The sequence below is a fragment of the Petaurus breviceps genome, unplaced genomic scaffold, assembly GCF_028583685.1.
Source record: "Petaurus breviceps papuanus isolate PSGF00001 unplaced genomic scaffold, PetGlider_PUasm1.0 126, whole genome shotgun sequence".
NCBI classification, from domain to species: Eukaryota; Metazoa; Chordata; class Mammalia; order Diprotodontia; family Petauridae; genus Petaurus; species Petaurus breviceps.
The window spans coordinates 77,437,849-77,465,320 of record NW_027185655.1 but is presented as its reverse complement, the minus strand read 5'-3'; the positions used below and the strand labels follow the sequence as shown (position 1 = coordinate 77,465,320).

At 38.5% G+C, this 27,472-nt stretch overlaps 1 protein-coding gene across 1 annotated transcript in view; it reads right to left on the bottom strand.

The window, feature by feature from the left end:
* The window catches only part of RXFP1 (relaxin family peptide receptor 1), a 186,200-nt gene extending 160,037 nt beyond the window's left edge, over nucleotides 1-26,163 (bottom strand). Inside the window, exon 1 of the mRNA XM_069097288.1 lies at nucleotides 25,531-26,163. Coding sequence (XP_068953389.1) covers nucleotides 25,531-25,579 — 49 coding nt within the window. The 5' untranslated portion in view covers nucleotides 25,580-26,163. The remainder of the gene's footprint in view (nucleotides 1-25,530) is intronic.
* Between the last annotated feature and the right edge of the window lie 1,309 nt (nucleotides 26,164-27,472).

Sequence of the window (27,472 nt, the reverse complement as noted above, 5' to 3'; positions counted from 1 at the left end):
GTGTCTGACTCTTTATGACCACATTTGGGGTTTTCTCATTAAAAATACTGGAGTAGTTTATCATTCCTTTCTGCAGTTCATTTTATAGATGAGGAGCTGAGGCAAACAGGATGAAGTGACCTGTCCAGAGTCACACAGCTAGTAAGTATCTGAGGCCGATTTGAATTCAGGAAGATGAGCCTTCTTGATTACAAACCCATTGTCTATCCACTGTGATTTTTCATAAGCCAGCTGTGTAATATACTAGAGGTTTGAATTTGGGATCTCCTAGGGAAAAAAAAAGCCTTTCCTTTCATAAGAATAGATTTAGAGGAGGAGTTATTCTTAGTTTGGGATCTATGGAACCTGATAGATTTCAGGGGTTCTGTGAAGTTGGATGGGGAAGAAAAATTACATTTTTATTTTCATAAGCCTAGAACTGAAATTTAGCCTTTCCTTCTATTATAGAGGAAATAAAACGGCATTCTGAGGAGGGATTCTATGATAAAAAAAGGCAAAAAACCCCTTTTCTTAAACTAGAAGGGACTATAGAGAACAATCCCCTCATTCTTTAAGTGTGGAAACTGAGGCTCAGCAAAGTCATGCCTTATTCATGGTCACATAGGAAGTAATTGACAGAAGCAAGATTTAAACAAGATTCTTTTGACTCAATAGTCAGTGCCCAGTCCATGTGTACCATGCTGACTTCCTACCATTCTACCTTATATTTAACTGAGAATTCCTTTATTTTTGGGGGGGGTGGGGAAGGGAAATGACTGCAAATATAATATAGGGCACTTATATATATTTATATGTACAAGGATCTGTGAATTCTTTGATATAGGAACTCCTTAGATCAAAGTAGGACACTCAATTATAAAGGTAAGTAAGAAGAATAGAGAAGATGTGAATCTAGGTCTCCCAGAGTCTTCATCTTAGACTCTTACTATATCATGCTGCCTTCTGGATATCTATATATGAATTTGAATTTAGGGAGTATTTAAATAGGAGCCAGGCTTGCTGAGCAAGTCTAGTACAGTTTACCACCTAGCTGCCCCCTTCCCCGCCCCCCCCACACACGGTGTATTGGAGTCGGCTTGTATCAGTCAGTTGATACATTTTCAGTGTGAACATTCATACTTTGGAAATCAGCAGACACTACAAATCAGGGTTTGATTTACTGTTTTGGTGATTGTCTAGATTTAAGAAAGTGTTGGAGAAAATGTTTTAATTCAGATTAAATTTAAAAGTGTGTTATGCATAAATTTGTTTTTATCCCACAAGCCAATTGTTAAACATTTACTGGCATATTACTGTATGCATGTGTATGTACACAGTATAAACTTACACATATTATATGTTTACATTACATATGGATATATAGTGTATGTGTACATATGTGTGTATACACATATATCTATTGAACTGCTTATTGTTAAATATTAATAAGCTTATTGTTAAATATTAATAATAGGTGTTTATTGAGGAGTTACATTGTGTGTAGCACTGTGCTTGGTGCTAATTATATCTCCTTCCACAATGTCCCCAATAGTACTTAACTCATGCATTAATACCTCAAAAATTCATTTAGGTCCTACTTAAGTACATGAAAAGGCCTTAGCCTAAAAAGGCAGGGTTTCCTACTGCATCATGGGTCATCTCCAGTCATCCTGATGAATATCTAGCCACTGGACCCAGCTGACTCTGGAGGAGAAAGTGAGGCTGGCAACCTTGCACAGCCCTCCCTCACTCAAATCAAAGTCAACTGCAAGTCATGTCATCATTTCCTTGATGCTATGGTCCTCTTTGAAATTGAAAAGCAAACACAACAGGGTCCTACTATATTCACAGAATGGTGTTAAAATATTTCCTTAGATAAGCTAGTTAGCTACAGTGATTCTTATCTTCCTAGCAAAAGAATGTTTAGGATTGATTGAAGCATAACACAATAATTAACTCATTTTAAGAAGGGGGAAATGTAATATTCTTCAAGTCCACATAGTTCCCTCCTCTTCAATTTCAAGTAATTTTTTTAAGACAAAAAGCTATGAGTTTAGTAACAAATCACTCCAAGTCCTCAGTCAGGAAATTCCTAACATTTAGGCAGAGGTTGGGCTCTCTGCTAAACTTTTCATTTATATTTATTTCTGGTTAACCACTTTCTATTTTGTAAACTCAGTTTGCTTGAAATGTCTGGGTAACAGAACAGTAGATTATATTAAGGTGTCTGTGGATAGGTAAGCGCCAGGAAGCTGGGGAAAGAATTATCCTTTTCTTAAGACTTCTCAGTTCAGGTCTTCTGCTCCCAGATGTCTATAACCTATGCCTCTCCTAAATATTTTCCTTCTCTGTCATATTTTAGCTCTTTCTTTGTTCTTCAGGGGTATGCAAGACTTCTATGCTTTCTCTAACCACTTGAATCAATCTCTTCCAAACCCACTTGTGGCCAATTTTCTTCAACCTGTCTGGATGTGAGTATTGGGCAATACTATTCTAATTGGGAGGCTTTTCCACACTTATTCCAAATCCTGTTTCTGAACTTGATTGAACATCTTGTTACTTATTTTAAGTGGGATGAGTCTGGATAAAATAATTACCCTACCCTTACATAAGCAAAAGCTTCCTAATCATTAATGCTGACTTCAAAAATGGATTGGGCTTCCTTGGGAGGTGCAGCACATTCCTATGCTTTCTAGAGGTCTTCAGTCAGAGAGACTGGATCACTACTTGTTACACGTTGTGTGGGGATTCTTTTTTTGTGCTTGTGTTGGACTAGGTGACCACTGAGGTTTCTTTTAACTCTGAAATTTTATGATTCTGTGATGTTATACCATCTATGTTTTTCCTGAACTTTCTTGAAGAAAGAAGGAAATGAAGAAAGAGTGAAAGAAAAGCAAAGAAGAAAGAGAGAAAGAAAGAAAAAGAAAGACCAAGAGGAATAAAAATCATGTGGAAACAGGAAGGACAGTCTTCTCTATCATACTGTCTATGATTGGGATTATCTTGAAGATGCTTTCAGGAGGCCTATAGAAACTGAGTCTGAATCTCAATATTTTTATTCAATTATAAAAACCAATCATTTTATCCACCTGTGCAATAGTTCACTGAGCTAAACATAAAAGAATAATTGCAAGATAGTGACTCATTCTGGGACCTTTTTCAAAATACTTTATATACACAATCATAGTTCTGTGGGAAAAAGAATAGAATCAACAAGGGCTGGTAACAGCAAAAGAATGGATGATCCATTGTATGTTTCAACTCCTTTTCCTGCCTTGGTGACCATTCCATTTTTCCATTTCTGGTTTCTCAGCAAAATGTGCAGTAAGAAGTGACAGCAACACTAGAAAGTCCATTAAAAGCCACTCACTAGCTAATGAGTGGGGTAGGAGAGGCCTCTCTGATGTGCTGTTCAGGTTCAATAAGCATCATTGACCAACTGACTTCCTGTCTCTGTGTATCTGCCATGTTACATTTAGATGGAAAGGTGGGTTAATAGAGGTGATATGGATGAGTAACCAGAAGCATTTAAGTCTCCATACATTGACTCATATGTAGCCATCTGTGTACACTGCCTGCTGACTTATCCATTTGGATATGGTGCCCAGATCAATGGAAAGACACTTCCTCAGCAATATGGTAAAAGGAAACAAAATTTCTCTAGAACTGAAGGTTAACTTTTAAGGCACTCTTTCCTTCTGTTTTTTCCTGGTTCTCTCTTTTTAATTTTGTCTTTCCTTCTCTACCTTCCTTCTCTTCCCCCCTCTTGTCAATCTTCACATATAGGCCAGCAGCCTATACTACTTATTTATTAGGTAGAATGGTATAGAGGAAAGAGCATTAGACTAGGAAGGAAGAAGGACATGAATTCCAATACTACTCCTGATACTACCTGATACTAGACTTATGACTGGGAAAAATCACTTCATCTCTATGATTCCCAGTTTTATCATCTGCAAAATGTGGAAAATAATAGAACCCACCTCACAAGATTTGTTGTGAGGAGGACTATGCATAAAAACCTTAAAGTGTCATAGAAATGCTAGTTATTATTCTTCTCATCATCTTCAGTAAAATGAGGATAATAACTACAAATAACTATTTCACAAGATGGTTTTGAGGATCCAATGAGATAATGTGGGTGAAGGGCTTAAAACACTTAATAAATGTCAACTATTGTTTTATTGTGGCTTTGTCTTGACTTCTAGGCCAAGGTTACTCAGCCAAAGTGAAAGGGAAATTGTGCAAGGCTCTAGGAATTGGAGACTTTGCCAGCAATGTTTTCTAATGAGTGTGTCCTAAAGATGTCTCGGGTGTGATATAAGCTGGTCTTCCCCTCCAGCTGTGACTCCAATTGAATCTGGTCGCAATTCTTTCTGCCAAGTGGCTACTAAGTGGCCGCTAGGATTTGGAGCACAACAGAGTTGCCAGTTGGCTTTTTTTCCTCTTAAGCCTTTACTACTTAACAGCAGCCAAAGCAAGAAGGGATAGAGCTGTCAAAACAATTGAGCCTAAGGAAAATACCTGATTCCTGGACTCAGCTCCTGGCTGGAGAGCAGAAGGAAGGAGTTTGGGGGAGCAAGGAACAAGCAAAGAGATAGAGGGAGAAAACAAAAACCATGTACCAGGACCAAACTTGGTAGTAATGATGAACCTTCATTGCTAGAAGCTGTACTTTGTTATCAGAGGGCCCTCCCCCCATTGGGGAATATAGTCTGGATTTTTTTTTTCTAGAGTACCAGTCTGCATCATTTAGGTTTCCATTTACCAGCTTGTCTGAACAATCCTGAATTCATGGATATTCAGTGTTCATATTTGCTTTAATGTATGATTCCTTGAGAATAGAAACCAAGTCTATTCTGCCTTTTGTGAAACATTCTGTCTATATAAATAAAACTCTTTCCAATGCCCATCCTCCCAGTTACTCAGGCTACAACCTAGTTCATTTCTACTCTTACCCAGGCAGGTAGGTGTTGAAATGGATAAGCTGCTGGGCCTGAAGTCAGGAAGACCTGAGTTCAAATTTGACTTTCTCAGACACTTTTTAGTTTTGTGATGCAAATCACTTAACCTCTATTTGCCTCAGTTTACTCAACTATAAAATGGGGATAATAATATTACCAACCTCTCTGGGTTCTTGTGAGGATCAAATGAGATAATATTTGCAAAGTGCTTAGCACAATACCTGACACATTGCAGGCACTCGACTCATTCCCTTCCCACTCAGCTCACTTTACATATTCAATCTGTTGCCAAGTCTTGCCATTTGCACCTCTCTACATCTCTTCTATGCATTCCCCTTCTCTCTACTCAAATAACAGCCATCTTGGCACAGGCCCTCCTCAACTGGATTATTTCAATAGCCTGCTGGTCGCCTTGTCCCAAGTCTTTCCTCATGCTACTCCATCCTCTGCTTAATTGCCAGCCAAAGTCTTCCTAAAACTCAGGTCTGCCATGTCTGTCTGTCTGTCTCACACACACACACACACCCACACCCACACCCCCACACACACACACACATACCCCATGCAGTAAACTCCAATGACTTCCTATTACCTCTAGGATCAAATTTTAAAATCCTGTGATTGACTTTGAAAGCCCTTTACAATGCAATGCTTTCCTACTTTTCTAGACTTCTTACACTTAACTCTTCCACCTACTATATGATCCAGTGACATTGGGCTACTTGTCACTTTTTGTGCGTATCACTCCTCACTTTGCACCTTTATTACTGGTAGTTCCCCATGTCTGAAATGCTTTTCCTCCTCATCTCTGCCTCTTGGTTTCCTTCAAGAGTCATCTAAAATCCTACCTTCTACAAGAAGCTTTTCTTGTTCTTCCTGAATGCAAATAGTGTCTTCTCTCATTTACACACACACACACACACACACACTCAAACATTCTCTCTCTCAACAACACAGTTGTTGGGGCGGGGCTAGGTGGTGCAGTGAATAGAGCACTGGCCTTGGAATCAGGAGGACCTGAGTTCAAATCTAGCCTCAAACACCTAACACAAAAACTAGCCGTGTGATGTTGGGCAAGTCACTTAACCCCAACTGCCTCCAAAAAGCAAAAAAAAAAAAAAAAAGAACAATACAGTTGTTGACATGTTGTCTTCCCTATTAGAATGCAAGCTCCTTGAGGGCAGGGATTATACTTTTAACAATTTTCTTTGTATCCCTTGTTCTTAGCACAGTGCCTAGAACATAGTAAGTGTTTGTTGTTGGTGATGTCACTAACCTGGGTATTTGCTGCTCAGTGCTGTGAATCAGTAATCAATTTTTACTCATGGTTCCTTGAAATCTCATATCCAAGAGGTTGAACTTTAGTGCAGATTTCCAAGGGGCCTAATTTATAACTAAGGAATAACTTAAGTGGTGGAGAAATTTGGCTGATTAGGGGTAAAACTGACTTAGCTATCTTTTCATAGACTGAGCTGAGCTTCAGTAACCCAAAGGTTACTGTATTTTTGGTCACCAATGGCTAGAGTAGTCAGACTCTCCCAGTAGTTCCAATGGGAGCTCTTAGCAACAGGTTTTGCAAGTGACAAATACCATTTGTTGAAAAACTTTTGTGTTCTGCACGTATCTCCTTAGTGAAATAATGTGGTTAATGATTACCTCCGAAGAACACAGTTACTTGTAATGAGTTGTCTTAATTTATAAGGTCTCGAACAATGGTTGGGACAAAGCTGTGGAGCAGAAAACAAGATTGTTCCCTAGGAGCTTACAGACTGTTTTAGGGAGCACAAGGTGCTTTGGCAAGGTGGGGGTATAGGAAGTGAATTTACAAGAATCTCCTTGGATGTTGTGGCAATATTTCCCTTTGTTTACATAAAATGCCCAACATTTAAGTGGCCTGGCGCCTAACCTAAGGGATGATCCAAGGAAAATAAAGACTTGATCACTTCACCTATGTGTAAAATATGATCTGACTCAATGAAATTTAGGAAATATTTTTGAAGGTTCTTCTTTATGTAAAGAAAAGGCAGTTTGACAGAGTGGATAGAGATTCCCCTAGCAGTCTGAAAGAACTCGGTTCAGGTTCTGCCCTGGGCACATACTGGTGGCTTGATCCTGGGCAAGCCATTTAACCTCTTAGCGCCCCTCCCCCTCAGGTCTGCCATGTCTCCCTGCCTGCCTCTGTCTCTCTCTCCCTCTACCCCTCTCTCCCTGTCTTTCTCCGCCCCCCCATCTGTCCATCTCCCCTCTTTCCCTCTCTCTTCCTCTTTATCTCCCCTCTCTCCCTCTCTTTCTCTCTTCTCCCTCTCTCTCTCACACACATACACACTAGGAGCTAAGGATTAACCTAGGTAGTGGAGAAATTTGGCTGATCGGGGTAAAACGGACTTAATGATCTTTCCATAGGCTGAGCTGAGTTTCAGTAACCCAACGGTTACTGTATTTTTGGTCACTAGGACTATAGGGTGCAAGGCAGTTGCAGATTTGCTTTGTTACAGGGAGTTTCTTCACTGGTGATTCCTTATACTGATGAAATCACAGGCCCTGTGCTTTTCTCTCTACCCTCACTCCCTCTATATATGTACAAAGCATTGTGCCAGCTTCGAGGAATACAAAATCAAAACAGTCTCTACCCTCAAGGGGCTTATACTTTCTTACTGGGGAGATAGGATAGATATGCAGATAGAAAAACACAATAGAATTTCTGATCACACTTCTTAATACACATTCATCAGTTGCTTGTGCTTCAAATGACTGCATGAGGAATCATGCTTTTTTCTCTTATCTTCCTTTGAATAGCAATGTACTTTGTAGTTACATTTTGTCTAAGCTGTTTGGAAGTTGCATCTGATGGTCTTAACCAGTAAGAGGAAACAATAATCAAAATTTTTAAAAGGAAGGAGGGGGGGAGCAAGGAATGGAAAATATGGTCATTCAAATAGGTATGTCCAGATGACAGAATTTGTTGGAAATGAAAAGTAGAGGTATGACATGCAGAACTGGTAAGGTGAGACATGCATGAAAGTCATTCCTGATGACTGGAAGTATAGAATACACATCAGCAATGGCCAGTCCTATCCAATTTCACATGTTAAAAAACAGGTCTTAAATTGGATTTTGTATAGAATTGTCTATAGAGTGCAAACTCCAGTGAGGCAGGAAAAAAAATCAATAGACATATGTATATACTATATATGTACATTTATTATAATAGCTACACAAATATATGTACATATGCCATACAGCATGTTAAATAATAGACCAACATTATATTGTATGTACATATATTTCACATATAGCATTGTATGTTATATGTATACATATTTTTATATAATGCACACATATATACATATGTTTACTAGGAAGCCATTAAAAATCCATAGATGATAAGCATCCTTTGTTACATATGCTAGATAACATAAAACTTTTACAAAAGAATTAGAAGTTTTGAAATAGAGAGCTAGACAATTAGATTTTCTAGCAGCTGAATGGAGGGAAAGGAGATTCTGTCCCACATAATTACCTGGAGGCACATGACTGGCTGCTGGCCAAGAACCAGTGGACCTGCCCTCTTCTTACAATAACCAGTACATGGCTATGTACAGTATAGCAAGGTTGTATCTCAGTTTACCAAATCTTCAGATGTCATTGAGCAGAGGCTTGCCATGCTGAGTGAAAGGATAAAGGTGGCTGAGATGCCTTCTGCTGAGAGTGAGAAAAAGGTTGAGGAGCTCAGGGGACTGCTTGCTCCCAGAGATTAAAGAAAAGACCCTTACAGTCAATGCAGAACACTAGAGTGAAAGCAGGAAATCTTTTCTTTCTTTTGAGACTCCTAGGAACATGTTAGTCCCTAGATCTCATTCATTCCACTTATGAAGAGCAGAGGTCTGGTATGGGTAAAAAATATTCATACTATTAATTCTCCTCTCTCCCTCTTTTCCCCTCTTCCCTATACTCTGAGCCTCGAGAGGCCCCCTTTCCATGAACTACCCCACAGTCAACAGCCAGGAATCAGTCACTGTTAGACTTCAATCCAGGCCCAAGAACCTCCCCAAAGGAGGTATCCATTCCCAAAAGACCTTGACTACTACCTAAATACTACCTTGTACTAGTCTATCAATGCTAAAAATCTTACTTTTACTGGGAAAAAAGAGGAAGTTTATATGCTATAGATAAAGACTGCAAGGCACTTTGGAAGAGGCTAATTTTAACCTTGGAAAGTACAGGAACTTAGTCTTTTCAAGAGTTCACTAAACATTTTATTGGGTGCTTTAGCCATTTAAGCCATCTGATTAATGGCAAGATGAAGAACAATATTATTTTTGGCCAAGTTTTTTTTTTTTTGGGGTGGATATATGTACAAACAGAAGGCTTTATTTTCCAAAACAGGAAACTACTCCTGAAAATTATAGTGAATTTTAATATGAATGCAAATTCCCAAGAGGAAAGAAAGAGTACAGGCAAAATGTCTCAATGCTGTGCTTGAAATAAGAATAGATATGAGTTCAAACCTTTCATAAGATACATAATAGTTATGAGATCATGGGAAAATTCCTTCACCTCTCTAGGCTTAGTTTTCCCAGATATTCAAATCAGAGGGTTTGAACTTGAGGGGCTCTAAGGTGACTTTCAGGTCTAAATCAATGATTTTTTAAAATTTAATTTGGAAATTAAAAAGATTTAAAATAGTTAAAACTTTATGCAGAATTAAATTGAAGGCAAGCTAGGTAGTCCTGTAGGTAGAGTTTTGAACTTGGAATCAGGAAAACCTGAGTTCTAATTCAGTCTAGACACTTCCTAGCTTGTGTGACCCTTGGCTATGCACTTAACCTTTATCTGCCTCAGTTTCTTCTTCTGTAAAATGGGCATAATCATTGCATCTATTTCCCAGGATGGTGGTGAGGATCATTTTGAGATAAGATTTGTAAGAAAGTTAGCAGAGTGGCTGGCATATAGTAAATGCTTAATAAATGCTTTTTTATTGCCTTCCCCTCCAAGCAACCACAAGTATTAGGATCAACAAATATTTGTCCAAATTTGCCAATTTCATTATTTTAGGGATTCCCTCTTAAGCAGTGAGATACAAATAAAGAGTATAGCTTAGATCTAAAAGGACTTAGGTTCAGGTTCCATTTTTGAAACTAATTATGTAACTCTGGGCAAGTTTAATCTTTCAGTGTAACTCTAAGGTTTAGCATGCTGATCCAGTGCTGATCTGTGTTGATAGAGGGAGTTTTCTTTTAGGACAATTCCCTATATCTGTGAAATCCTCAGTGCCTGTAAGGAGAGTGAAGGAGTAGGAAATCAGAGGTAGTATAGAGAGTCAGCTTTTGGATGAAGAATTAATTTAATTTAACAATTGAATTGAATTCCATCAGAAAAGTAGAGGGTAAGTCTTGGTGCCAGAAATTCAACAAGCATTGAGTGCTACTCTGTCCCAGGCGCTGTGCTAGGCAGTGGGGAAAAACATGTACACACAGGTATTTGCAGATTTTGGGCTAATGCCCTCAGGCTTTAGAGAGCATTGTTGCCTCCAAAATTGTGATTACAGTTATTTAGCACAGTAGCATAGAGGAAAAAAGAGATAAGAATAGAGAAGGGAGATAAAAATAAAAATGCACAGCATGTGCACAGATATGGAGGCATATTTGTGTGAAATGAGTGGAAAGAAAATACAAACCAGTCTGGACAATTGCCTTGGAAGAATAGGAGAAAATGTGGCTCAATGAGTGCAAGACTGTGGTTCTAACAACATAGGAGCTGAATGAGAATGTTCAAGCTATTTTACATCCCCCATTCCTGACACCCCTCCCCCTTTCTTTTTTTGGCAGTGGAGCTTCTTTCCCCTTCCCACCAGTGTAGAACTTTAGGTGTGTGAAGTCCCTTTATAGGTGCAGATTGGCAATTTATAGATTTTAAGAGTTTTCTGGAAGTCCTGGGGTGGGGGTCAAATGGTTTGACCCATGGTCACACTGCTAAGATAAATCCAACTGAGGCAGGACTTACCTTAGGTCTTCCTGAATCCAAGGCCAATCTTCTACCCACTCTACCATGCTGCCTCTCATATTTCCAAAATGAATACTTCTTTGTGATTTGATTAAAAATAATAGTCATTTGATTTCAATACCTCAGGTTTTGGTGTACAAAATCAGAGTCTATTCTTTTTGCAACATGAATAATCATCCTCTGATTTATCAAACTCTCTAAAAAATGCCCTTGGCTGATGAGATATTTTTTGAAAATAGGGATGAATCTATAAATCTCCAAGTCTATTTCATTCCTCTGAAAGTGTGGTAACAAATTTGTGCAATCAAAGAGAGTTATACAAATTTCTGACTTAATATCTCAGCAAAACATTTTGTAAAGACACATTAATACTGGTCAAGTGTTTGTCATCTCCACTGGTATAGTTACCAAAAGTGATGGTTTTGTGCCCCCTCATTTGAAATGGCTTTCATTTTTATATCTGTCACCAGCTGTGTCCTGCCCTGTTTCTTTATGTGAGAAATTAGTGTTGCTCTAAAGTAATGAGGAGAATAGCGCTTCACCCCCTTTCCTGCCTCTGATCTGGAACTTGGCAGGGGCTACTTGTACTTCACCTGAGGGCACTCGATTTAAAAGGCATCAACAGCATTTCCAGTGAAGTCCTTCAGCAGTAGGATTAGTAGCACTTACCACCTAGTTAATAACAATAATTAGTTGAAATAGGAAGCTACCAGATATACTTCTTCCTCCTCTTCAGAAGGCATGCCAGCTGAGGCTTCTTACCTGGCCAGTCCTGCTTCTACCTCCTGCTTGCTTGCCTCAGGCAAAAAAATCCCTATTTCCAACTCTGCTAGCCTACTCTGATTACCCATGGATTTGAATCATTTATCTTTTGGCCTCTATAGTATAGAGTCACTTAACTTCTTTCTTATCTATTCTACAAATATATTTTGCACCATCCACTCCTTTAATGTTTTAATTTTGTTGCTTCTATGCCTTTTCATTGTCGACCTGACGCCAGTCTCTCTCCACTTCATTCCATCTTCCACACTGCAACTGAATGATTTTCCTAAAGTATAGGTCCATCTCTGTCACTCTGCCCTACTCAACAAACTTCAGTGGCCCCTCTTATGTCTGGGGTAAAATATAAATTAGTGTTAGTCATTTGAAGTTCTTTACAACTTACCCCTAGCTTACCTTTCTAGCTTTTTAAAACACTGCTTCCTCCCACTGCCCACTCTATCTAGGCAAAACAGCCTTTTTGCTGTTGCTCACTTGCACTTCATCTCCTATTTCTGTACTTTATATTGGCTATCCCTCAAGTCTCATATGCACTCTTTCTTCATTCCTATTTCTTAGGAACCTCTTTTCTTTCAAAACCCAGTTCAAACAGTTTTGAAATACTTGGAAGTCTTTTCTGCCAAGACTTACATTGGAATTACATGAATACAATTATGAAATTTTTTTTACACAAAGACAAATCTAAATAATTGTAGAAATATTAATTGCTCATGGATAGGATGAGTCAATGTAATAAAAATGACAATAGTACTAAATTATTTTATGTGTTCAATGGCATGCCAAACTATCAAGGGACTAACTTTATAGAGCTAGAAAAAATAAGAAGTTTGTGTTGAGAAATGAAAGGTCAAAAATATCAAGAGAATGAATGAAAGAAGTAGGAAGGAAAGGGGCTTAGCAATATCAGATCTCAAATTATATTGCAAAGTCATAATCATTAAAACAATTTGGTACTGGAGAGGTAATGATCAGTGGAATAGGTTAAGTATACAATCAACACAGACAAATGAGCGCAATAGCCTAGTGTTTGATAAATTTAAAGATCCCAACTATTGGGGCAAGAACTCACCATTTGATAAAAACTGCTGGGAAAACTGGAAAGCAGTATGGCAGAAACTAGGTATAAACCAACATATTTTTTTTTAAAAGCAATTGGGGTTAAGTAACTTGCTCAAGGTTACACGGCCAGGTGTTTCTGAGCCCGGGATTCTATCTCCTGGTGTTCTCAACACTGGAGCCAGTGCTCTTACTCGCTGTGCTACCTGGCCGCCCCATAAACCAACATTTTATACTGTATACCAAGACAAGCTCCAAATGAGTAAATGAGTTGGACATAAACGATGACTTCATAATTTGGGGAACATGGAAGAAATTACCTGTCAGATCTAGATAGTGGAAGAGTTCAAGACCAAACATGAGGCAGAGAGGTTCACTGGAGATAAAATAGATGATTTTGATTACATAAGATGGAAAAGTTTGTGCACAAGTGAAACCAATTTAGCAAATTCAGGAAACTGGAAAAAAATATTTATAGCAAGTTTCTCTGATAAAGATCTCATTTCTGTGATATTTAGGGAACTGATTAAAATTTATAAGAATAGAAGCCATTTCTCAATGGATAAATGGTGAAAGGATATGAGTAGGCAGATTTCAGAAGAAGAAATCCAAGCTATCAAAAGTCATATGAAACCAGGGCTCTAAATCAGAGGTGTCAAACTCATTTGACCCTCTTTAGCAGAACCAGATTAAAATGTAATTAATAGATATTTGACAAAATGATAAAAATACAGTTCTACATAGATAATATTAATTTGAAATTTTCTAAGTCAATATGAAGTGGCAGGGATCCCTTTCTATGAGTTTGAGACTACTGCTAAATCACTAAAAGAAAAATAAAAATTAAAACAACTCTGAAATACTGCCTCATAGACATTAACTTGGCAAAGTTGATAAAAAAAAGACAAATATTGGAGGGGCTATGGGAAACAGGCAAATTAATGTTATGCTCGTGGCACTATGAACTAACCCAGCCATTATGGAAAGTTATTTGGAACTATGCCCAAATTGTGCCTACATTTCTGACCCAGTGATACTGTAACTGGGTCTCCACTCTAAAGACAGCAAAGAAAGAAAAATATGGTCAAAATATATTTTCTAGCAGCTCTTTTTGTATTAGCAAAAAGTTTGAAACTAAGGGATTGCTTATCAGTTGGGGAATGGCTGAACAAGTTATGGTATATGAACATGATGGAATACTACTGTGCTGCAAGAAATGATAGGAGAGATGATTCAGAGATGACTGAGAAGATTAGTATGAATTGACACAAAATGAAGTGAGCAGAACCATGGGAACAATTTATACAACACTAACAATATTATAAAAATAACCAACTTTGAAAGACTTAGAAACTCTAATCAATGCAATGATCAACCACAATTCTAAAATGTCACACAGGTATTACATGGAAGAGAAAGGATCTGAACCCAGATTCTGCCTCCAAAGCCAAGATTCTTTCAACTAGACTGTCCCATCTCAGTGCCTAGTATACTGCTTAGCACATAGAAGACTCTTAAAAAGTGTTTGTTGATTGAATGACTAATAAATTTCAGTTATAGCAGGTCTCTCTTGGCTTGTGAGTGCCAAGAGGGCAGGTATTAGCTCTATTTAATTATTTTTTTATCTCCCAAATGTAGAGAGTATCACTTGCAATTAAGTGTTTAATAAATCTCTTCATAATTACAATGGATCCTTGGAAATGATGCAGAGGAAACTTCCTCTGTGTGTTAATAAAGGAAAACTAAAGATAGCTGGAAAAAAACATGCTAGGAAGAAGTCAGTAGAGAATTTTCCACTGACATGGACCTGATAAGAAAGCTACTTACTTTTTGGTAGCCCCAGGGATGATTGCTGAGTTGTTGAGGAAATACACTGAAGTTCAACACACAAAAAGCAATTTCTTTTGTCAGGGAATTTGATTTCCTTTCTGGCAGACTTTGCAGATTACTGTTAGGGATAGTGATTACCAGTATGGAAATAAGCCTTTAAATTACTTGCCAAACTAACCAACCACCTCAATCAATATAAAGATATAATGAATGAGGCTAAGGGAAGGAAAACTAACCAAAAGAAAGGAAGACAACAAGCATTTATTAAACACCTACTATGTATTAAGCACATTTGTACAAATAATATCATTTGATCTTTACAACAAGGTGCTATTACTACTCCCATTTTACAGTTGTGGAAACTGAGACAGACAGAGGTTAAAGTGACTTGCCCAAGGTCACATGGTAAATATTAGAGATGGGATTTGAATTCAGGTCTTCCTGACCCTTGACCAAGAGCTCTATCCCCTTGTGCTAACAAGTTGAATAAGCAATATTTTCTATTTTCCCTTGTTTTAAAGTATTTGGGGAAGTGGAAACATTGATGATCTACTATTGACCTTGAGGTCTCCAGAATGTCAGAAAAACTAGAGAACAAGAACAGAAAAGTCCTAGATGAATCAAAGGTTTCCAATTTGAGCCAAAAAAGGGCTACGAAAATATCAAGGGATTGAGAGAGAAGTAAGACAGTTTTCAGGATGGTTAAAGTGAGGGATAATGTCCACATTTAGTAAGGAAAGGAGTAATGAAAGGTAGGAAAAAAAGAAGGGATAAGAATCAGAGGTTATATATAATCTTACATAATGAATGACAGTGAAAAATGACCTGTTTTAGAAGCCAGTGCCCAGGAACTTTATTAAAGATCTTTGATTATTTTCAAACTTGGAGTGTGATTGGCCTGGATAAACTCATAGATCACTTAATACGTAAAATAATCTGATTTCTCTGTGGTCAATTAATGAACATTTATTTGCATATTTTAAGCATAAATTGATACCTGTTCACATCCATTTGCATGTTCTATTCCACCAGGCTTCAATTCCAGATCGGTAAAATGGAATGAAGTAAAATATTGCCCCTACAAAGCAAAAGTGACTTGACAGGCACTTGAAAGTAGGTCCTTATGCTGCCAAGGTGATGAGGGGGAAGAAAGGCCAGGGGAGGACTTATAATACCAGTTCAGCAAAATAAGCAAGCCAAATAATTTATGATAAAGCCAAGCCTAGTTTCAATCCAATCCAATCTAATCCAACAACTTGCTCTTTGAAAGTGACAAAGATGGGGGCATCTAGGTGGCGCAGTGAGTAAAGCACCAGCCTGGAGTCAGGAGGACCCGAGTTTGGTTCCGGCCTCAGACACTTAACACCCACACAAAAAAACCTGGCCGTGTAACCTTGGGCAAGTTACTTAACCCCGACTGCCCTCCAAAAGGCAAAAAAAAAAAAAAAAAGTGACAAAGACAGGAAAAATACAGTCCCATCCTTAAACAATTTACCATTCTAGTGGGGATACACCCTATCTATACAAATACTTTCAGGAGGGAGTAGCGCTAAAAACTAGGGGAGTCAGGAAAGGCTTCAAGTAAGATAGGAATTCTGAGAAGTAGAGGAAAGAAGGGGAAACATTCCTAGAGAAGACATGCCCAATTCAAGGAATGACTAGTAGACCAGTTTGGTTGGAATGTAGAGTATTTATTTGAAGGGGAATAATTTGAAACATCTGGAAAGGTAAGTGGGGAGCCAGATTGAGGAGTTTTAAATGCCAGGCTGCAAAAAAGGAATGATTACCCTTATTCTAAGGTTGTCCTAAAACAAGAAGGATGAAATATAGCATAGGAGAAAACCCGCTGCTATTCTCATCTGCAAAATGCTGCTTATATTTGTAGCACCTACCTTACAAGGTGGTTGAGAGGAAAGCACTTGGTTCTGTGATGGGATTTGCCCTTTTGGGGCTCCTTCTTTCAGAGGGAATTGAAAGGAACACTAAGGACCTGGCAGATGAATTGATTATAATTATTTAAAAATTCTAAAACTCTTGAATTTGTCCAGTCCACTCACACTTTACGTCTGAGATTAGCTCCCCAGAAACAGCTAGACTGATAGAAGAATCAGTAAATGCAGTTCCTGAAGACAAAGGAATTCTACCAATCCCTTTGTTGATTTGTTTCTGTCCTGTTCTTGGTCTATTGAAAGGTAAGGCATCTGTTTACCATGAATTGGTGAATGGAAATGGGCTCCAGCTCCCCTCCAACTCCTCCCCCCACCCCAGCTGAATCAGATACATTATGTAAAATTCTGATGGGGGTGGGAATAGTAAGACAATTACAAATACTGCTTTGTATCTTGGAACTAGAACAGATGTTGATACCTTGAATGACAATGAGGCAATAGGACATGTGCTTCCTAAAATATTTTTTATTTGTTTTATCTATAATCAATAAGCCTTGCAATTAGCTTTATTGCATTCAATCCCATGTCTTACAACCTTTTAATCTAGGGCCATACTGGTAGGTTCTGGGCAAGGTTAGGTGCATAGGTGGAATTGACTTGGGCTGTGAGGAATAGAGACAAGCATACTGTAGGGACCCCTAGGCAGTGCCAGCTTAAACAATACTGAAGACCCAATAAGAGACCTGGGTTAAAAGTTCTTTGAAAAAAGTAAAGCCTTGATAAGAGAAGCTTTGATAAGGAAGTGGAGCCTCAGAGAGATAAAAGGCAAGGAACCCTAAAACTGGGGGGATTAAGAGAAGGTGGAGATAAAGAGTCATCAATGAATCTAGAGCAGGGGTGGGGAACCTGTGGCCTCGAGGCCACATGTGACCCTCTAGATCCTCAAGTGCTACCCTTTGACTGAATCCAAATGTCCCAGAACAAATCCTCTTAAAAGGATTTGTTCTGTAAAACTTGGACTCAGTCAAAAGACCATACCAAAGAATCTAGAAAGTCACATGTGACCTTAAGGCTGCAGGTTCCCCACCCCTGACCTAGAGAGAGGCCTATGGAGAATGCTGTATTTCCTCCAGCTGAGGAAGGAAAGGTCTGGCAGAGTGGGGAGAGGGGGAGACAGGGAAAAAAAAAGAGAAAGTGAGGGACAGAGACACACAAAGAGACATAAAGGGGTGGGGGGGGAGAGAGAGGTGAGAGACAGAGAGAGACAGAGACAGAGAGAGAAAGACACAGAGACAGAGAGAGAGAGAGAGAGAGAGAGAGAGAGAGAGAGAGAGAGAGAGAGAGAGAGAGAGAGAGAGAGAGAGAGAGAGAGAGAGAGAGAGAGAGAGAGAGAGAGAGAGAGAGAGAGAGAGAGAGAAAGAGAGAGAGAGAGAGAGAATCAGAGTAGAGGCAGAGACAGGAATAGAGAGGGACAAAGAGAAAGACAGAGACAGAGAGACAGGAACAAAAGAGCAATAACAATTACAAAATCCTGAAACTGACAAACAGAGCTATGTAATCACCCTTCCTACATTGTGATGCCTCCTTATGGCCCATGGAGATCCTTGCACAAAGTGGGATCCTCTAGAAATCAGAGGCACAGTTTTTGACACCCCCCAGATTGGAGTGAAGAGTTTTCTCAACTGTCAATGGACTAAAATATGAGCCCTTTTCTGCTTTTTTTGGAGTCAGGGTGAATAAAACTCATTCCATATTTATTGCTTTGTTCACATCAGTACTTGCTGCGGAGCTGGGGTCCTGGTTTAGGAGAAGAATGAGCCAGTTTTCCTGGATGGGGAAAAGTCAGAGAGATGTTGTGAGACACATCAAGGTCATATCCAGATCTGTTTTGTCAGGATCTGATGCATGGATTTCAGAGCTTCCCTCAAGCAAAGATGTCATCTATCTACCTGAGAGTTGAAAGCATCTGAGAAATTTTGACAGACTTTCTTTCTCATTCCAGGAAAGCCACTAGGTCTCTATCCTGATACTGTCTTACTTTGCCTGTAAAGCAGTCCTCCATTTCCCTTTCCAGGAGGCAGGGCACTCAGTAGGTGCTCTGTGGAGTCACTTTAGAGGAGTGGACTTTAAGATCAAACATAGCACACAAAGAATTTAAGGTAGAATGGAAAGTGACAGAGAAAAAAAATGCATATTGTATATGTTTAAACATGTGATAAACTGCCAGGGAGTTGATTAGATTAGGAAGAGCTCCACTCCACCATGCTATTATCTAAGAGGCTACAGAATTTGGAAAGCTCATTTCCTTACTGAAGGTGACCTATGTTTCTCTGGATATGTTTAGTCCCAGTGGAGACTAGTGAGCAGGAGGTGGAAAGGTGGTACTCTAGGGGCCTAGAACAGAACATTTTTCTATCTGACTCCCTCCTCAGCTTTGTGCTATAACCACTCCAACGAGCATCTTCTCTTTTTAAAGTCACTAATGAAAGTGGTAAATGGGGAACAATCTCAAGGATGCAAGATTATGTCTATGCAATCAGGGAATTTGATTGTTTACAAAAAATAAACTTGGGGGTAAGTGTAGACAGCCCAGATCATTAAGGTCAGAAAATCTGAAGACATTTAACATATTAAAGTTACCTTTGGTATTTTAATGTGGTACTCCCTCCCTTACCCCACATCAGCCCCAAATATGTCCTGGCCATGGAAAGGATTTGAAATTCAGAAAAAGACAATTCAAAAGAGAATAAGAGAAAATGAGAAATGAGAGAATGAATTGTAGTTAAGAATAGTTAGTTGAGGAAAGAATCTTTTTAACTAAGGGCATTCACTAAGGAGTAATGTGGGGAGGAAGGTGAGGGAGGGAGGGAGAGAGAGAAAAAGAGAGAGAGAGAAGAAGAGAAGAAGAAAAGAAGAAAGGGGAGAGGGAGGGATGGAAAGAGAGAAAAAGGGAGGAGAGACAGAGATATATATAGAGAGAACAACAGAGAGATGGAGAGAGAAGGAGGAAAGAGAGGGATAAGGGGAGGGAGAGAGCAAGAAAAAGAGAGGGAGAAGGAATGAGAGACAGATAATGTCTGGCACATAGTAAACATTTAAAAAAATGATTGTGGGGGGCAGCTAGGTGGTGCGGTGAATAGAGCACCGGCCCTGGAGTCAGGAGGACTTGAATTCAAATCCAGATGGACACTTAACACAAAAAACTAGCCATGTGACCTTGGGCAAGTCACTTAACCTCAAATACCCTGCCTTCCCCCCTCCAAAAAACAACAAAAAAAATTGATTGTGATTGATTGATTTTTTGGTCATAGGAGTATAGATTCAGAGCTGCAAGGCACACCAGAAGCCATTCAGTCCAACACTCTCATTTTACAGATGAGCAAATCGAGATCCAGGAAGATTACATTACTAGCTCTGGGTCTCCCAAGTAATTAATGTCAGAGGTAGAATTCGAACCCAAGTCCTCTGTCTCCAGATCTGAAATAAGAAAGTTAGGTTAGAGACAATCTCTAAGGTCCCTTTTGGCTTTAAATCTGCGTTCCTATGATTTGCTAGTGAAGCCAAATGCTGGAAATAGAAAGTTTTCTTTTTTTTTCTTTTTGGTAAAGGAGTTAGATAAACTCTACTAAGAAATGCAATTGGAGGCAATACAATTCATTTCTATTCAACAAACATTTGTTGTGTATTATGTGTAAGGAAAGCCCTCTGTTAGGTGCTAGAGACTTCCACAGAAAGAAAACTGTTCCTGGAGTAGCTGACATTTTGCTGTGGGTAGAGTTGGACAGAGATAGGGATAATCAATTCAGCTCCATGGGCACAGGTCACCTCATCGGTAAAATGACAAAGTTGGATCAGATAACCTCAAAGGGCCTTTGGATGCCTCTGAGGTCTTTCCTATGTCCAAACCTATGATCTTATGAGCATGTACACCTGTATGTAAACCTAACGGCAACAGCTCACAGTGATCTAGTGGCTCATTGGACTCCCCAGCATACCTTCCCTACAGAAGGATAATTCAGGGTTATACAGTGTTGTCAAGTATCAATTAGTCAGAGCACAAATAGCCCCCACCTACTTCCCTCTCCATTCCTTTTTTAGAGAAATAGTCAAGAACAAGCTGATTTATGATGATGAGCAAGATGAAGAACAAGATGATCTGTGATTATTCAGATGAAGCAACTTCCAGGGTCCAGCCCAGCCTTCTGCACCTTTTCATTTGTATGTACAATATTGTTCACTGATCATTGTTACTCATAATCATGACCATAAGGCACTGCAAAAACCCAAGTCATTAAAAAATACTTCATTAGTTTTCATCAGGGATCTATGACTTCGTAAGACCCAGACAAGTTTGTACTTGTCAGACATAACCTTTGAGAGCCCAAGGATTCTTCAATGTCATATGAGGTTCTTATCAAGTTAGAAAGGTTGGTACATGTAATTTGATGGACTGCTAAGAGATTGAGGGGCCTAGTATCTGGGCAATAGGTGATAGGGAAATTTTATGGCCATGGCAAGTTAGTGGAGGGATTTTGATCTGCACTGGCAAAGGGAATTCCCATGATGCTGAAATCACAGCCCTAATGAAATATTTGAGGGATTTTATGTTTTACTTCAACAAAATATAGTCCTTAGGATTCTATTAAACCTAATTGAAACAATTGCTAGATAGAAGGAAGCAACATGGTCTTGGGATGGCATAAGGAGGCAGGAATACTGGATTCAGATCTCCATTCTACCCCTTACTTTCTGTGTGGCCTTGGATAAATCACTTAATCTCCCAGGTTTCTTAGTTTCTTCATCTATCAAATGAGCCAGTTGGATTAGTGATCAAGGTCCTTTCAATCCCTAAATCCATGCTCCTATAATTTTTCTTGCCCTGCATAAGAAGCTGGTACAGATGGTCTCTTGAGGTTCCTTCTAATTTTAAGATCTTAGAAAAGTATTCATCAGCAGAATGAAAACAACAAGCATTCATGGTTATCAAGCATAACACTTTAGGGAGAAAATCCAATTAACCAGAACATTTCATTCCATAAGCATTCTAGTTAATTGAGTATTCCCTAACTAGTTTAATTTTATTCTGATGTAAACCCTGATGCACAAGAAATTATTTACTTCACAAATATAATTCCATACACCTCCTTGCTAATTTAATTGTGCAGAAGAGAAAGTGCTGACAATGATGTTTTGTGAAGATTTCTCAAATTCCTTTCTCCTCGAAGATAAAAATTGTGATTACGGATGAAAAGACTGAGTGCTACAAAATTCTTAGCACAACCTGAGAAAAATAGAAAAATAAAATGCAAGGAGGTATACATTTGCAGTTTTCTTTCATAAAGAAAATATTTTCTTTTTCCTTTCCTGGGTAGGCAAGTAACCCCATTTTCTCCTTTTGCATGTGTTAACAAGATAAGCTACATTCCTGCCCAGGAATACCTCCTCCCTCTTCATGATTATAAAGGAATATTGAAAGCAGTCAGACTAAACAGTGAACAGATATGCCAGTGCCTGGAGACAGATGAATTTCCTAAAGAGAACACAGTGGCCAGGTGGTAAAAAAAGTAAATCTGAGTGAACAGGAATAAGCTGTAGCCTAACCTCTTGTATATCCTTCCACTTTCTGGGTTAATGAGTTTTCTAAAGCAGGGAAACAGTAGCAACAGCTCCAGATTTTGAAATGGGCTACTTGTCTTGAGAACATCATCTCTCCACTTTCTCCTTCCTTTCTCCCTAACCTTCTTCCAATCTCTCTTATTAGAGTCCCTTCCCTATTTTCTATTTTACTACCTTGGTCCCTTCTTGGGCTTTCTATCATGACTCCAATGTCCTATTTCTGCTAAATCCTGCTAGTGTGAACCCATAACTAAGGTGTTAGCTGACAGAGGTTTATGAATCATGTGGCGGCAGCTTAATGCAGTAGTAATGTTAACCCTGGAAGGGGAATCAGGGGGCCTGGTTTCAAATTATGACTCTTTCATTTATTACTTGGGTGAAATTGGTGAAATACCTTTAATCTCCTCACCCCCAGAGTCCTCTTTTGTAAAACGAGTCCATTTGATGTCTCTTCTATATCTAAAGCTATGTTTCTGAGATGTGGAAGTTCTAGGTTCAATTCAGAAATAATCACTGTGTAATCTTGTAAAATGTCATTTAACCTTGCTGAGCCTCAGTTTCTTTTTCTTTATAATAGGGGCAGGGAAGAATAGTATCTCCCTTGCCTATTTTGTAGGACTGTAATGACCAAATGTGTGGTTCAGTGGGAACAGTATTGAGGTAGAAGACATGTTCAAATCTGCCTTAGTCACTTATCATTAGTATACCCATGTGAACATCACTAATTCTCTGTGAATCTCAGCTTCCTCATGAGTTGAGTGGGAATAGGGATTTTTGTACCACTTACCAAGGAAGGTTTTCATGAGGGAAGAGTTTTGTAAACTCTAAAGCTCCCTATATATGTGGGGTTTTGTGACTATGAATATAAACATGTTTTTGTAAACCATCAACCATTATATAAACACAAAATAATAATATTTAACAAAAAGTGTTAATTTAAATATGGCATCTTTGAAAGCCTGAAAAAATTTTCAAGATTTAAAAGAATACAGCTTTAAGGATGGGATTTAATATTTGGTTAAGAGGGGAGTGCTCAATGCCCCCTTCAAATGACATCTTGAAGACACCTGTCTTTTTTGCTGATTCCCTGCATTTCTCCCCTCTTGAAGAGTCCAAGGACACGTAAGTAATCATAAAGTGGGAACAACTGGAGTCAATGATTACTTCTATTTTGTACTGTGGCTACTAGCCAGAAAGTAAGAACTTCCCCCTCCTTTCCCAAATAGTTGTTGTAGGGCTTAATAAATAAAAACATTTTCTTATTTAGCATTCCTTTATTCATTAAACAAGTTTTGAAGTGTACTAGGTGGAAAGTCTGAAATGATTGGTATTATTCACTAAGTCAAGCTTGTTTTTGAAATTGCTCCAACACCTTTCAAAAATTCTTGAATTCTTCATCCCCACTTTCATCATTATCCCTCACATTAAAATGGAGCTTCACAGTTAAGAAAGTTCATTTTTTTCATGGCAGTCCATGAATTAAGTGGTGCAAGTAGGATTCCCCATTTTACAGATCATATTGAGACCCAGAGAGGTGAGGTCACACACCTAGTAAATGGCACAGTCAGGACTGAAACCCAGGCTTTTCTGACTCATTTCAGGACTTGTTTTATTTCTATCGCTGCTATGTTGTATGTAAAAAACTTGCCCACTTAATGTGTTCATTTAATGGAAAATGTATATTAGAAGGAAATGGAAAATTCACTGGAGATTTATGTGCCACTACTGATGTCTCAAATATTATCAAAGGCTATTCAAACTCTAGGCTGTAGTCAGAAACTTCTTCATTCCTGACACTTAGGTCTCCTGTGTGACCTTAGGTAAATTGCTTAACTTCAATGGGCCTCAGCATCTTTATCTATAAAATAAGAGGTTGGACTAGATCCAGGTGTTCTTAACTTTGGAAAATATGCCGGCAACAGTGTTTCAATATAATTTCTTTTTAATCCTATGTATTTTATGCTTTTAAGTATATTATTTTGAGAAGAAGCTCATTGGTTACACCAAAATACCAAAACCCTTAAACTAGAAGATTTCTGACAGCCCTTCTAGGTCAAGATTTATGATCCTATGATCTGGGACATATTTGCTATGTACTTCTGTTTTTCTGTATGTAAAATGGGAGTGGCAATAATCAAGATGGAGCTATGGTGTGATGGTTGAGACAGTGTAGTGGTTGTGGTTGAAAACAAATTTAACAAGATTTCTCTCCTACCATTATGGAACGTATAGTTCATCACTACTGTTGACATCCCCTAACTGAGCATACTTCCTTGCATCTCTAACTTTGGGGTGGAGGGTGGATGGTGACAGAAGGAAAGAGGAAGGAAGAGGAGGGGATGATGGCAAAAGGTACTCTTTTGATTTCCCCCAATCAGAAGTAGGGAAATGAGATTAAAATCAGCCAAAGAGCAGCCTCTCATCCTTATCCCTGCCCATACTACTCCCCAAGCAGTGGCAGTAATGCTATCCTAATTTTTAAGTATGAATATGTAAATGAACTCTTGGCCAGTATATGAAGGTTAAGCATTAGAAATAGCAACATTCTTGTGAGTTGTGAATTTCTTAAGATCCACACATTGTTAGTTACCAGGTATTCAAGTTTCTGAGAAACTTTCCTCCACTCTGTTGGCTGGCCCTGCATACCTTGCCATCTGTCCTTTGGTGCTTTTTTTTCTAAGATAGAAATGAAGCCAGACACATGATTCTAGAGGGATATCCACACTCAGATGTGGATCATGCAAAACAGCTTTCCCTTCCACAGAAAAGGTTTCCTGAAAAGTAAATAACTGGCTAGAGAAAACACAGAGTGTGCCTTTATAACTGCAGAGTGAAAGGACTCCTTACAGCTCACGGTGGTGGTTTAAATGATTCCTGGTATGTTATCATGTTTCTTCTGTTAAATGGAGAGTGGAAACTGTGATTTAGACAGAGGCATGATATGCAGAGGTCCTTCTAACAGTCATCACAAATAAGATATTAAAGTCATAAAGAAGGGGGCAAAATAAGACAGCTCCCACTAGAAACATTTCTCACCATTTATCCCAGTATGAACTATCAGCAATATTGTTTACATATAACTTCTTCAAAGATCTTTACTCTTTTTAAAAAATAAAAGCATTTCATTATTAATTACAACTAACATGGAGTACACAAACAGGCAGGCATGTGTAAAGCAGTAGATGGATTTTTAACCTTGCTTACAATGATCAATTCTGACAATAGATTGTAGATTATATGAATATAGAAATTCATTAAGAAGAATAATCTTGAAGAGAGCAAGTTTGAGTCTTCTCCTCCTTCCCCATGCATTTTTATCTTACTAACCTAAATGTAGTCATAAATATTCATGTAAATGTGCCCAGTTCATGACATGCTAAAGTATATGTAAATAAAATGCTAAGCATACTTACAATATTTTCCAATGATCAAGATGTAGAAGAAGATGGAACCGGCTGTCATCTCTTTCCCCTTTAGAAACTAATTAATGAAAGTGAACAAAATCTGGTCTTGGCTTCTAGATAGCGTACAGCTCACGATAGTTATTACATATGCTATTTCTGACTGCAGTCGTAGCAGCTATAAAGCAATCTTTCTTCCTTTCTTTCTCATACCCTCTCTCTTGTTCTCTCTCATTTCCTCTCTCCCTCTCTCTCCCTCCCTCTCCTTTCTTTCTGTCTCTTGTCTGTTCTGTCTCCTTTCCTCTCCTTCCTGTCCCTCCCTATCCTCTCTTTCTTTCTTTCTCTGTTCCTTGCAATCCTCTCTCTCTCACCTCTCACTCCTTTCTCTTACTGACTTTCCCTCTTTCTTTCCCCACCCCCTCTCCCCCACTCCCTTTCTTCCCATTCACGTGAAGACTCTAGCCTTTTCTTTTTCTTTTTATGCCTTATTCCCTTTCTGTAACACACACACACTCACACACACACTCACTCACACACACTCCCACATTCTTGATCTCTTAAAACTGAGCTAGGAGAAAAAGTTTCAAATGGAGAACATTCAGTTTCTCCTTGATCATTCTACAGATCTTATTTTTGTGTTCTGTTAAAAACTAAGAATAGGTGAGTGTGTGTGTGTATGTGTATTGACAAATATTTGAATCACACTACTATAAGGAATAAAAGCCAAAGATGTATAAATCAAAATGTGTATTTTTAAAGTGACTTCAGGTCAGGAAAAGAAAAGGATGATCTAATAGAAACTTAGCTTAGCTAAGGCAAAACACTAGCCTAGAGTTTAGGAAGTAATTGCAAAGTAGGAGAATTAAAGTGTCAGAACAATCTCATTTTGGGTTAGCACATGGTTACAGTCATGAATTAGAATAGAATCTTTTTTATAGATCAATAAAAATAAGAAAATACATCTTGAAATCTAGAAAACTGACAGGTTTTCCCTTAGGGATGTATGAATTACCTGAAGGGGGGAAAAAGAGTGAGTAGTGCTCCCCTGCATGATGTCTATGGTATTAATGCTTTTCCAATTGAGAAAACTCGCATTTTGATTTCCCATTGTAAGTGGTCATTTTCTTTCTTTTTTTTTTAACATTCTTGTTCTAGCCCCCCAAAGAGGCATGCATCTGCCACTAGAGTACCAAGACTGAATGTTCTGGTGAAAATTTGACCTATGTGAGACTAGGGCTTCCAATAACAAAATGACATTTTATTGAATGTCATTACAAAGTGCTAGGTTCTTGTTGACAGAGTCTACTGACAATTCTTGGTTCTTGTGGATACAATGATATGGATATAATAAGTAGTTTTGTATTGACAAATTCAAAAGTCCCCATCCATCTAGCAGTTAATTTATTTAATGAAGTTGTTCCTTTGGAAGGCATTTGTGTTCATTAGAGCATAGGATTTAGAACTGAAAGGGGTATTAAAGATAATCTGGTCTAATTGCCTCATTATATGAAGAGGAAGCTGAGGCTCACAGAGATGACCTTGCCCAAGGTCAAGTGCTACTTAAACAAGTAAGTAGCAAAAGCCAGGATTTGAACTCAGGTTCTCTGGAGTGTTCTTCTACTATACTATGTAGCCCCTCTATATGAACTGTTTTTCAATTCCTATTGGTTAAATATTCTTAATAATATTAGAAATTGTTTCAAAATTTATTTATGGTATTAGTGATTCTTTTGTTTATTTATTTTTTTCTGTCCATTCATTCATTCATCTATCATTCATTCACTCACTCATTGAAGAATGGTTTGGGAAGATTGCTGATATCATGAGGACCCACAGATAAACTATGAAGTTCTTTCAGTTACTTTGTGAATTTACTATATCTAAACTAAGGTGACCATAGAGCAAGTCACAGTTTCATGTGCAATCATTACCCACCCCCCCCCCCCATTCTACT